General features: G+C 53.2%; 1 protein-coding gene across 1 annotated transcript in view; it reads right to left on the minus strand.

Moving 5' to 3' along the window:
- Nucleotides 1-13,736, minus strand: part of TET3 (tet methylcytosine dioxygenase 3) — a 117,319-nt gene that overhangs the window by 18,073 nt on the left and 85,510 nt on the right. Inside the window, exon 4 of the mRNA XM_077805532.1 lies at nt 8,866-8,956. Coding sequence (XP_077661658.1) covers nt 8,866-8,956 — 91 coding nt within the window. The remainder of the gene's footprint in view (nt 1-8,865; nt 8,957-13,736) is intronic.

Below are 13,736 nucleotides of genomic sequence, written 5' to 3' on the forward strand. Positions count from 1 at the left end.
TACTTGCTGGAGGTCACCCAGCAGCTCAGTGGCAGAGCCAGGAATTGAAACCCGGTCTCCTGAATCCCAAGCCCACTGCATCATTAACGCTTCTTTTCACTCATACAGCCATTTGTGTTTCTCACTTCCCTGTGCAGAAACCATCCCTGCCCCCACTGCAGTTCACATGGTGTGAGATTCCCCGCTCGTGAAGGGTGCTCACACAGAGGTCTGTGCACCACCTACACCCTCCAAACAGTGGGACCCAGCTGGTGCTCGGGTCTGAATCTAACCCCTGAATTTCACCCGGTTCCACGAATGTGAGAGCAGAGCAGCCCCTCTCTGAGCCACGACTCAGCTCTTCTGTGCTGGCCACGCAAATGGGTGTGGGTGGATTTCCCTCGGACTTCTCAGGGGAGGAAGAGATGGGGTAGATAGCCGGACTCCAAGAACAGAAGACTGCAGACCTCACAGCTATGTTAACTCCTGGGAGCCTTGCTTATGCCCAAGGCACGCGAGGCATGCTCTCTCCTCCCACGCCCTACACCCTTGTTTTCCTCTCTTTCCACCCAGCATGGAGCAGGAGCGAGAGGACAGGGCTTCAGCTGCACATTAGAGGGGTCTGAGACCATGGGCCAATGCAACAAGAGTCCTCGGTGCCTAGCTGCGCAACCAGAATGATTCCCAGAGGGAGGGTGGCTGCAGCTCTTAGCTACCGGAAACCCAAGTCAGCATTGCCTGCAAAGGGCAGCCAGCTAATGGCTGATCCGTGGCCTGCGTGAAATCACTTGTGGTTCTACTCTTGCTAGGATGGGAGCTGGACACAAACCAAGCTAGCCCTGGCGTCTAATCCCATCGGACAGACGTGACTCACCCCACGCAACCCATCTGCTGCGCAGACAAGTGCTTTCCTCAACACAGCCCATGCTGGGTCCGAATCGCCTCTCCCTAGCCACCCTGCTAGAAGTCAGCCGAGGTCTCGTCTACACTGGGATTTTGAGACATAGCAGCACTTGTGCAAATCATGTCTGCACTAGGGATCTGCAGCTGGGAAGCAAGACTAAGGCCTAAGGACACCTGAAATTCTGCCTAGCAGTCAACCCCACCCCTCCAACACATACGTTAGTTTGGTAGCACAATCCTTTATCCCAGCAGAGCTGCGTCCCACTCCTCTCATTCTCGGGAGCTACACTTCAGGTATGTCTACTCTTGGACCTCGGGGGAGGCTAGGAATCGCACGCCTCCCTCCAAGCATGGACGTACCCTGAGACACACTGAGCACCTGGGGTATCTCAAGGATCGGGTCCATTTTATCGCAGCCAGGGAAAGGATGTAATTTTGAGGGAGACCACTTTAAGTCCCCATCCCCCCACTCCTGCCCTTACACTCTCCTTGCAGGATCAGGCCCTAATTTCTGATTCTGCCCTCATATCGGTCCTACACTGGTGTTATCCCATTGGCCTCCGATCAGTGGGACTGAGGGCTGAATCATGCCCAGCGAGTTCAACAGTGTTCCTTCCGACATACACCACGGGGAGAGACCCTTTGTCTCTTCATTCCTTCCCCTCTGGCACACAGACCAGAGTGCCCTGTTAGACGCTCTCATCCAACTGATCAGGCAACCTGGGGTTTTCGCTGGAGCTAATCAGCACAGATTAACCTTCCCACTCTCCTCCTTCCTGGAAGCACTAATTAACTACGCCAGCTACCTCCTGCCCCGCTTCCTGAAGCCAGCACGATCCGTCACCCCCGGGGGAAGAGAGTCGGCCCACACGGCCCTGCTGAGTTTTGCTAGCGAGACACTTTTAAACAAGGATTCCCATGCCCCGGCTGATGTTCATGGGTGAACGCACCCACACAGCCATTGTGCCAGCAGAACAGCCAGGCGCTTCAAAGATTTTGCAGATGTTGGGAACCGGTGGTAGGAGGGGAGCGGGACGGGGACACAAAAAGACAGGCTGGGGGCATTCTGATGCAAAAAACAGAGCCGAAGTGACTGCATTTTGGTCACACTTTCCGGGGGGGTGGGGGGGGCGGGGACATTTGTAAACAGTTGATAAGAGGTTAATTTGTGTCAGATGGGTGTTTTAATACATGGGCGATCAATTGCAAAATTGCGGGACTATTTGCAAACCATCGCTCTAATTACTCCGCCTGTATGTTAAACCCTTTCCCCTTAACCCTTTATCTGTTTTATCTCTTTAGATTGTAGGCACTGTCTTTTATTATGTGTATGTGCAGCACCTAACACAACTGGGCCTCATTCTTGGTCGGTCCCTAGGCACTACAATAATGACATAAAAATAGGTCGATAGATTGCTTTACAACCATAGCTTATAACTATCACTAATACCTTCAGCTGATGTGCGCATAACAGTCTGCAACACACACTGCTCCTGGGGAAGATTTTCAAATGGACAAATGGCAGTTGGGTGCCTAGATTCCACTGAACATCATTAGCCGGTGGAACTCATTGCCACTAGAAGTCACTGAGGCCAAGAACTGAGCAAGAGTCAAAAAGGAATTGGGCGTTTATATGAATATTCAGAGTTAGCATATTAATGCCAGCAAAAGTGTTGGCAGGGATATGAACCTTTATGCTTCAAGGCTTGAGCCAATCTAACTATTGGGGGTCAGGATCAGACCAAATGTGGAGGGCAGATGATCCCATACCTGCTGCTGCAGGGTTCTCAGATCTTCTTCTGAGGCGTATGGTGCTGGCCACCACCTGAGACAGGACACTGGGATGGACTGAGTTCGGGTCAGATGCAGTTTGGCAATTCCTATGAATTCCCAGGCAATGCCAGCAAACTCCACTGAGAAGGGGAGATCTGCAAAGTGGGCAGGCTCAGCGAAAGACGCTGCTGCTCTGCAGTTCCCACTGTAGACAAGTGGGATTTCCGCTCGATGTAAAATTGCTACTCATCTAGATGAGACGTTGACGCGGAGTGGGCGGCAGGCATGCACCCCACTGCCCTCTGTTGGAAGGAATCGGAACTGCTTATCCGTGTGGCTTAGGCCCCATACTGCTTTAGACCACGCAGCAGCGGTTCATCGTCGGGAACAGGAGGACCTGAGTGCTGTCCCCATCGCATAGCAACGGCTGTGAAATCCTAGACACCCAAGTTTACAAGGACACATTGTGCACAAGGCTCCATCTCATGCATCAGCATAACTGGAAAGCCAGAGCAAACTGCAGCACATCTCTACTGCACAGAAGCATATTACGATTTATAGCGTGGTTGCCCCTAGAAGCCCCAGGCCCCCATTGTGCCAGGCACTGTACAGACACAGAACAAAAGGACAGTCCCTGCCCCCAAAGAGCTGACAACCTGCCCTGCTCTTCATCTCATGATCTCACAGTGTTGTATCCTCCTGCCTCGAAAGCACTGCCCTCCCCTTGACAGGCACTTCCACTAAGAGCCAACAAATAAGCTAATCTAATGGCTGGCCATTCCCTTGACGCGGATCAACCCGCCTAGTTATTCCGTTCTCAGCTGAAAGCCTCCAGAAGCGAACGGCACCAGCAAGAGAAGATGGAGCCAGGCACAGAATCACGAATATCAGGGTTGGAAGGGACCTCAGGAGGTCATCTAGTCCAACCCCCTGCTCAAAGCAGGACCAATCCAAAATTTTTGCCCTGGATCCCTAAATGGCCCCCTCAAGGATTGAACTCACAACCCTGGGTTTAGCAGGCCAATGCTCAAACCACTGAGCTATCCCTCCCCCCAAAGCATCTCGTCGGCCCTGCAGAATTCTCCACTGCTCGGCTCCCAAGCTCAGATGTTCCTGATCTACAGGGTGGATGGGAACTTCCTGGACTGGATTTCATCTCCCTCACCCACGAGGAACATGGAGAGCGATGGGAAGATTTGAGCAGCAGCAGCTGGTGCGTACGTCTCATTAACCTGCTCTACACCCGTCCATTTACATCTGACCGACTGGAGAGAGATGCTATCCAGATACCACACTTCCAAGAAGACTAGGGGGAACGTAAAGGCAAGACTCGGCGTCACACTTTCCTAATAACTACGTGCTTCACCATCGCAAAGCAAGTCCAGAGCTCGCCCTGGCATCTGGGGAATGGTGGCCAGGAGGCTGATGAGGAAACGGAAGCCGCTGTTGTAGGAATTGCAGTTGAGACTAAGCAGGAGAATGCATCGTCACCACCACTTGCAGTAGGTCACTATCAAGGGTTTTAAACACAGGTGAGAGCCCATGGGCTTGCAGCCCCTGGCCTGTGCTGTCACCCCCTCTGGCAGCCAGCTGAGAATGGGAGGCGATTTCCAGCATGACCTTTCCATTCCCCGGGCCCCATCAACGCTCATGACTGTAATGGCCGGGGCGTAGACAGTGATGTCCGCTGGGCCAGGGTCGAAGGCAGCAGTCACAACTAGTTGCCAGGTTGAGTCAGGAAACTGGAACGAAGGTCGAGCTGGGTCAAAGGCAGGAATCAGGACCAAAACGGGGTGAAGGATGAGGTCAGTAGCAAGCCAGAATCTGCTTTGTTCCTCAGACAGCTCCCTGGGTCAGCTTCCTCCTTTAAATAGTCGGTGCTGACCAATCAGGCGGCTGCAGGGTTCTGCTCTCTAGCTTCTTTGGGCGGTACTTCCTGCAGTGCCTAACCCACCAGTAATTGTTGGGTGCTGTTTCACCTGGCTCCCCAGTGGGGAGGTGGAGGCATCGGTCACCCAGGACCCTGCAACCCCAGGTCCTAAACCTGCCCTACAATGACCTGCCTGCCCCAGCGATGGAAACTGGGGCATCCGACAGACCAAAACTTGCTGCTGCGCATCTCGGGAGGGATCTTCTGAAGCGCTCAGCGTTGTCCCCGCTAAAGTCAATGGGAGCTTTATCGTTGATTTCACTGGAAGCAGAGCAAGGACCAACGCTGGGTGCTTTGGAGAAAACCTAGCCCCAGTGCTGGGGAGGACAGAACATGTCCACTCCCATCCTTGAGTTAAATCTAGCCCATTTAGTGAAGGGAGCTCAGACACCCTTATGCACACTGGGATTCCTGGTGGGAGTTTTTCAAGGAACAATTCCACCAAAGCTCTATGGTGCCCCATGGACCAGATTGTGCTCTCAGCTGAACTGGCAAATAGCCACCGGCACTAGTGCAGTGCTTTCCAGATCTACCCTGACCGAGCACACGGCCTGGCCTGACACGTGCTGTTCTGATGCTCAAGTCATCCCAAGCTGCGAATGCTGTATCCCCTGACCTAGAAGTGCAGGCAGGTGTAAAAACACCATCAAACTTCACATTATTGCTAAGAGAAGACTATCTGCTGAAACAGTGCAAGTGAATTTCTATTGCCCTGAGCTGCAAAGCTTCCACAATCCACAGGGGGCGCTCACTGCACAGGCTGACAGGCAGGAAATTTAATTCCCACAAGCCCAGACTGAGAACATGAAGTAACAAAGCCTGCTGATTTCACTTTTTAAAATAATTTGCACTTGCATCCCCCCTTCTATTCAAGGGCGTCAATTCACTTCACAAAGATTCCCTAACTTCAACCTCACAACACCCTCTGGGAGGCGAGGAAGATGGGGAAACTGAGGCACAGAGTGATTTTAATATGTGGCTTGTTTAACACAGTTGGTGGCAGAGGTAAGACTCCAAGCCAATGAGGATTTATGCCTCATTAGGGGCCCGATCCTGCCAAGCACTACTGACTTGCATGGGAGTTGAGGTCAGTCAACACCTCTCAGGAGTGTTTGGTACCTTTCTGGATCAGGATCAGTCACTGTCTGTTGGCTATGAGGGTGTTCATGTGGAGTCAGTAATTACTCGCTCCCCCAGGGGGTTGTGGGTTCCCTTCCATAGCATGCCTGTTCCCCCGTGAATCACTGTGCCCCCAAGGTGGGTGACGTAATGCCATCAACCCTGGTGACGCTCTATTTCTGGCTGACTCAGCGCCGTGACTCAATCCCAGGGGTGTAACCCAGTTAATCTGTGCCCCACCTGCCTGCATGGTACTTTGCTGCTTTCCCCCCTGCAGGCATATTTCTGCGCGCTGCACAATGGAGAACAAGCAGATCCGACACCAGCCCATTCATCCCATTAGTTAAACACTCGCCAACGCTATGGCAGGGATCTACCCCACCCCCCAACACACACACACACCCCATTCCACTTCAGCAGCATACAGGGGCCTCTGCTGCAATAGGTTAGGAGAGAAATCCCCCCCGAGCAGGCATTAGTGTAGGGCCACCAAAGGCATAACATAGGGGCAGGCCTGGAGCAGGATTCTGGACTTTGCCAGAGCCAGGCTGAGATGGGCCATGTTTGCTTAGGCCGGGGGGAAACGGGGTGGGGTGTATTTTGGCCCCTAGAGTAATCCAGAACCCAGGGGGAGCACAACTGATGCAAAGCCCATCCCCTCCCCCTGGCTAGTACCGTCCCCATCTCCAACCCCAGGGTGAAATCCTGGCCACAGTGACATCCGTGGGAGTTTGGCCTGCAATTTTCCCAGTCCTGAAAGGCTTGATTAGATTAGCCTGAGATTAGCACACCAACCCTTCCCTGCCAAGTCCAAACATCCCAGCCCCTTGGTGGGACACAAGACAAGGGGGCAAGGGAGCGCACATGCTCCCCTATCAGCTGCCAGCAGCCCCTCCATGGCAGGTGTGTACAGTGGCTGAGGGTTTCCTCTAGTGATTTTCGGTGCCCAACCTAAGGGCTGTTGCTGAGCCCATGGCCCCAAGTCACGGCAAACTGGGCTCTCAGAAATCGAGGCAGCACCACCTGCTTTTGATTTTCCTGACCGGGGATGGGTAGGGGGCTGAGAAGAATGATGCTCAGTGCAGGCAGGAGGAGAGCAGGACATCTTAGCCAGGGGACTCACCCAAAAAACCAGGGTCCTGGTGCATGGATGGGCAGAGATCTCCCATTTAACTCCCATTGACCGTCCAGCTGCACAGCTGCCTTGCGATCTGCAAGCTGCTCCCTCCCAACTCCCCACATTACAGCTGCTGAAAAGCAACAACACCCTGGAACTGAGCCAGCTCAGGCAACATGCGTCTGTCCTCGTAAGTCCCTTCCACTCCTTTTCAATCTGCAAAGGGCAGGACGTGGGCCTGGAGACGACTCAGCTGCACAAATATGTCCGGGGTGCAATAACCAAGGCAGGAGATGGTAGAACTGGGTGGTAGGACCCTGCACTATCTGATGAAATTGAGCAAAGGGAAAAATGTTTCCTAACAGCAAGATCTATTAACGGTAGGACCTAACACTGCCAGACTCGGAAAAATTTACACATAACTAGCAGCGAGCAGGCTCTGGTGACCAGTGAGATTGTACAGTCTCCCCAGAGGAAGGGGCGGAAGCCCTGTTGCTTGAGACAAAAAACAACCATCGCCAAAAATCCTGGACTACACTGGAAAGCGAACAGTAGGAAAGAATCCTGCCCTGGCAGAGGGACAGGCTGGGTGACCCCATTGGTCTTTTCTATTGCCAATTTCACTGACTTGACCGCAGTCATAACTAATAGTAACCGTGAAAGGTTTTGACTTGCCCTTGGCCAGTTGCTTAGTTTGGCAGCTGTTGAACTGTCTGTGGGAGGCAAATGATACGTCTCGTCATGCGATACTCATTGGCGTACCATGCAGATGTGCACCCAGGCAGTGCATGAGTTACCAGCAGCCCTGCCAGCCCTGGCTGTGGGAATCAAAGCAAACCGGTTGGCCAACACAAGCCCGAAGTGACTCCCTGCAGCAAATTGGACTAACCAGCGTGGTTTCCCACAGGCATCTAAGTTCCCACCAATGCTTTCCCTTGACCACCTTAGCCCGTGTTCAAGGCAGGGTGCCGTGCCTTCACTAGACTTTCCAGAGTGTTAGGCAGAATATGTCAGCTAATACCCTCTACCAACTCTGAACCCTGGTCTAGCCAAGGCCACGGTGATTTAGGTTATGTGCAGTCGGAGGTGCGACCGCTGTACGTGCCGTAGACCGATCTACACTAGAGTTAACAATAGCAGTGAAACCCCCCAGAAGCAGCATCCCTCCCTACCAGGGACTTCGGGTACATACTGGGGTGCCCCCCACCCCCATAGATCTGGATCAAAGATAACTCAGGTGTATCCACCGGTGCTGCATTCACGCCTCCGGCTGGCAGTGCAGACACACCCTTCAGGGACCCGTGAAAGTTGTATTCACCACCACCTCTCCCAGGGACTGCTGACAAACCCAGACAATCCCGGACAACTTTCACTGGAACTGTAGCCGGGAGAGCAAAAATCCCACGCCCCGTCCTGCGTCGCCACCCCGGGACAACGCATCCAACAGGCAGGTGAATCCAAGCACGAGTAGAACACGTGCGGAGATGGAAGCATGGGGGCAGGAGGGGCGGCTTTTTGGCTTCCCATTTACGCTGTCCACAAGCACCATGCCAGCTGGAGGGAAGCGGTGGGCCGAGGTGACATGCATGCCTGGTGCAGAAGAAATCTAGTTGTGCCTGATAAATTGGAGGAATTGTTTGCCCTGGCACAGACACGGTGCTTGCTCCATCGCCAAGCCCAGCGTCAGAGCGGGACACTCTGCTGCCCAGATCAGCCTTTACCTTGGGCGACAACACCAGCCTTCCTGGAAGACGCCCGTGGGTTAGATTCTGCCTGGGGTGATGTGGCTGCAGCCCCTGGCACAGGGCCCTCAGCGGCAGCATGACCAGCAGAGGGCACTGGAAGCATCTGCAATCGCCCCCCTCTTCCCAGGGGGTCCTTTGCAAGGCAGAAAAGTGAGCAGCCCCAGCTGTGGAGGAGGCAGGGGTGGGGCAGCTAAGGAATGCACTGATTCAGCATAGCCCCTCTTCCACGGGGCCCTCTGCACAGGAGGGGGGGATTTTACTCCACCTGTCTCACTTGTTGCAAACCATTCGTGACATACCTCTCTTCCATGAGATCCCTGATAGATGCCACCGTTGGTCCCGATCCCAGGTGGGTGTAGTATGGTCCCTCGTCTTTCTCCACTATTTGTTCTAGGAAAAACAAGGGGGGGGAATTACTTCATTTGAACCGGTGCCAACCCCCTCTACCCTCCCCAGAGCCAGGCAGATCCTGCAGGCTAACGCAAGTCCTTAGTGAAATCAGGACGGCCCCACGCTCTTCACAAGACGCCCGCCCCCCAGCACCACCTGTGCAGCCTCAGTGCGATCCCCGAGTTGCAGAGCTGCAGCCGACCACACTTAGGGCGTGTTCACATGACAGGCGGCACAGCGATGGAGCGATCGCCGTTTTCTGTCCCTGCAGGAACTCCGCCTTCCCGAGCAGAGGCGGTGACGTTGAGGGAAGCATCCTTCCGTCACCCGAGCTGTGTCTACACTGTGGGTTATATCGGTGGATATATCAGGGCAGTGGATTTTGCAGAGCCCTGAGTGCTAAAGCTCGGTCGATAGAAATTTTCAGTGTAGACCAGGCCTGAGGCTTGTCCACACTTGAAAGTGAACTCAGATTAAGGCAAGATATGAATTTAAAGGGCAACAGCTGGTCCTGATATTAACTCCAGGTGTAGACAAGCCCTTAGCCAAGCGTTCAGTTGACGATGCACAATAAGAAATCGCCCTCAGCTTCCTTTCCCAGGACTGCAGGGTTAGCAAGAGTTAGAGAGAGCAATGCTTACTTTTGCATCTCCAGTGAGCAGACAGAACTCTGGGTGTACGCACGGAGAAAGTTATGACTAGCAATGCCTAGTTTACAGGAGCACCTAGAGGTCCTCACCTAGATCCAGGTGCCTCTGGGCTAGGCGCTGTACAGACACAATGGGACAGCCCCAGTCTCAAAGAGCTTACGATCTAAGCACACAAAGGTGGGATTGTTACCCCCAGTTTACAGCTGGGGACTAAAGCGCACATATATTAAGTCACATACAGCAGAGCCAGGAATGGAACATGGATCTGCAGAGCACCTGCCTAGTGTATTATCATAGAATCATAGAAGATTAGGGTAGGAAGAGACCTCAGGAGGTCATCTAGTCCAACCCCCTGCTCAAAGCAGGACCAATCCCCAACTAAATCATGCCAGCCAGGGCTTTGTTAACCACAAGTCCATGCTGATAAGCAAGGCGGTGCCTTAATTGCATAGTCCTTTCCCACATCTGTGCTGTAAGGGGTCAGCTTCTGCCACCCTTACTCCTCATCAGAAGTGCCTTTCTCCCCTGTGACTTCAGTGGGCTCCTGGCTGAACTAGGTCATATCTCACATGAGTTAAGGCAGCACAATCCAGCCCTTAGCAAACAGAGGTGTGCCTGCTTTTAACACACAGCCAACGCCTATCAAAACCACCCTCCCTTTTCACTCAGTGACAACAAACAGGTTTTCAGCCATTCCTGGCAGCATTGCCCGCAGCGCACTTCACGCCCTTTAAATGCAGCCATGGAGAAAAGCAGCTTCTCGCAATAACCCGCGTGGGGAAGATACATGCAAATCCACCCCTCCTTCCTGAAACTGGACACAACGGGCCCGATCCCCAGCTGGGACAGATCAGCAGAGCTCCCCTGAAATTGGTACAGCTACGGTAATTCCCACCAGTGGAGAGTCTCGCCCAGGAATCTTGTGGCATGTGATGGAACAAGATATACACACACAACTCAGGTTCAGCAGAATAGCTTCAGGCATGGCCCAGCACCAAGCACCTAGGTACAGAGCCAGGCCATCACTGCATCAAGCAAGCATGGCCTGGCACTCACTGCATTCTATACAGCCGGCCTCTGGAGGGCAATGACCAACAGGGGTGAGCGATGCAAACGCAGCTACCAGCCCTGCACAGGATGCATGAGTTCCTTGCCTGGAGACATCGCAGTCAGGTTCCTCCGATCAGCTGGAACAAGATTGTTTGGTGAATGCTGAGAAGCCGGATTATATTGGGAGAAAAGCGAGAGGTTTCTAAATCACGGATTAACCAGCTCTCTGGAAGGGGCAGATTTTGCTATATTTTCTGGCCCACATGGAACATTTTCTCCCTCTCTCTTTTCGCAGCCTCCTGTGATCAAGGTGAAGCTGGAGAGAGACAGGAGCAAAGAACACAGCTGTGACCCAAAGCCATCTACTTTGCCCAGCTAGGTAAACCGGTGCTATTTCATCTCAAACATAGGCACCTGTAAGGCAAGGGAAAGACCCTACTTAGTTATGCTCTGCACCTGGGAGGTGATCGATTGCCTCTTGGGTCAGAGTGGGGACAGCGAGGCTGTACAAGGAGCTGAGAGAGCACAGGCGTGGCAGAGACGAACTAGGGAGAGTCCCTTCCTGTAGCAGGGCTTGGCCCTGGCCAGAAAGCGGAACGACAAGAGTAGGGTTAGCTGTAGAGTGGAGAGGAGTCCCAAGCAAGGGTCGATGAAGACCAGGGAATGAGACAGACGCGCAGGAGAGGTGGAAGGCTAGCTTAAATGGCACTTGGATTCCCTGCAGGGAAAAGTCAGGGGGTCAGTACCTTGACAAGGGGGAGGAGTTGAAGTTGAACTGAGGAGGGGCAAAGGATCCTTTTTATGTTTTTTGTTTAGAGCTGAACCCAGAATGGGACTGAACTGAGCCACAGAAGACCAAGCAAGGCACTCTGGAGAAGGGACTGGTTGGGGCTGACCATCCGGGCAAAGGAAGTGCCCACCAGAGGGAGTGCACGAAGGGCGGCCTAGAGGTAAAGATACGTGTTTATACCTCTTCCTTTAATCCAGTGTAACTCTGATGTGCCAGAGCCTCAACCACTGCAGATCAGCTACCCCCATTTACACCGAGCATCTGACCCACTGGCTACAATGGAGTTACTCCTGACTTACATCACCGGGAGAGTCATTTATCTGAGTGCAGGCCAGATTCCTTTCTCAGGTACACCACTGGTACACTTGGGAGACTCCACCGACCCCGAGAGGTCCCCAGCACATGGCCAAGAGTTGGAGATGCGGGAACGGTGAGAGACGGGCAGAAATTGATGACACTAGACAGGAAGAGGGGACCAAACTGAGCAAGAGCCCCAGCTACAGCAGGGAAAAGAGCCACGGATAACCCCCTGGCTGAGCACCTGGGAGATGGGAAAGCAAGTTGGAAGGGCAACGGAGGAGAGGAACAAGGAGGAACAATCAGAAGTTCAGGGACGTGGGCCCCTACCCCACATGGAGCCATCTACAGCAGTGCAATGTGCCACCACAACCGAATGACCTGGTATCATCTGACTCCCTCTTTGCATGGCTGTGAATGATTCCACCAGGTGCAGGGCACTGATGAATGGGGCCTGGCGTCGGAGGCAAGAGTGGGGTATCCAGCAGGAGATCTGGAAGGAGAGGCCTAGCAGGCTCAGGAGTCATCGGCCCGGCAGAGATAACTGAAGCCGTGGGAGCAGGCGAAGGCACCAGAGGTGGTAGGCTGGGAATTTCTATCCCAAAGTTTCTTTGGAAATCCTGGCCATGAGCTACACGATCAAAGGCGGCACCCACTGTAACATTCACCGCCCCAGCACGCATGACGGGACACAGAACTCAAGTCCAACCAGCAGGGGAAAAAAGAGAGACTCGTGCAGTTGCTGGATACCAGACACCTGGGGGCTAGTAGCTAGTAGGACTACTCAGGAAGAAGCAGAAATGGCCAGAGTTAGAGAGCCATTTCAGGGCCCAGCTGAGCCAAAAATTAGCTCCGACTTCTACATTTTTCCTCCTCCGTTGTGCTTTTGTGTAGGAGGTAGAATTGGCCTGGCACAGCTAATGCATGGATACAGCCCGCGCTCTGGAGTTCAGGGGGCAGTGCCAAGATCCACGTTTCCCCAAGCCCATGGCATTATTGTCTAAGGGCACGTCTACACGGCAAACTATTGCCGATGCACCTGACATTGACATCGGCCGCTGCACCGAGTATATCACTCGTGTGCATACATACGTGGCTCCTTGCATTGGCACTGCAGGGGCATTCATGTCAGTGCACGGTGCACCACGGGGAGGCATCCCAGCATCCAACTCACTATCATCCAGCACACTCTTTTTTGGGAAGTTTTGACAATGTATGGTGAGGGCAAAAATGAGTCACGCAAGGGGAGACTTTGGATTGTGGGACCAAGTTCCCATCATGCAACTTTCCCCATCCCATAATGCCACCTCTGTCCCATAACTGTCGCACCTATTTTGCAAATCCCATGAACCTGTGCCGGACTTGTCGCTGTCCATCATCTCTGACCGAAGCATGGAGGCTGTACAGCTCTGCATTATTGTCACGAGCGCGGTGAGAACAGGATGCGTGATCCTCTGGTACTTGCAGAGCCGCAAGAAGAGCAAAGGGGAAAATGGTGATTTCTGGGAGGGCAGACTGCTGTGTAACATAGCAAGAACCAATTCAATACCGCTGGTGGTATTCATGGAGCAGCTGCAAACGGTGGAGTGCCGCTTCTGGACCCAAGTAACGAGCACTTACTGGTGGGATCCCTTTGTAATAGAGGCTTAGGATGATGAGCAGTGGCTAAAGAACTTTCAGATATGAAAGGCCATATTCCTGGATCTGTGTGCCAAGCTCATCCCAGTCCCCTGGCGCAGAGACACCAGACTGAGAGCTGCACTGAGAATGGAGAAGCAAGCGGCGATCGCACTGTGGCAACTTGCAACACTGGACTGCTACAGGTCAATGGGAAAATCATTTTGAAGTTGGAAAATCTACAGTGGGGGCTGTTGTTATGCACGTGTGCAGGGCCATTAACTGTCTCCTGCTCTGCAGGACTGTGACTCTCAGCAATGTGCAGGACATAGTGGATTTGCAGCAATGGGGTTCCCAAACTGTGGTGGAATGATAG

Source organism: Eretmochelys imbricata, chromosome 26, assembly GCF_965152235.1.
Source record: "Eretmochelys imbricata isolate rEreImb1 chromosome 26, rEreImb1.hap1, whole genome shotgun sequence".
Taxonomy (NCBI): domain Eukaryota; kingdom Metazoa; phylum Chordata; order Testudines; family Cheloniidae; genus Eretmochelys; species Eretmochelys imbricata.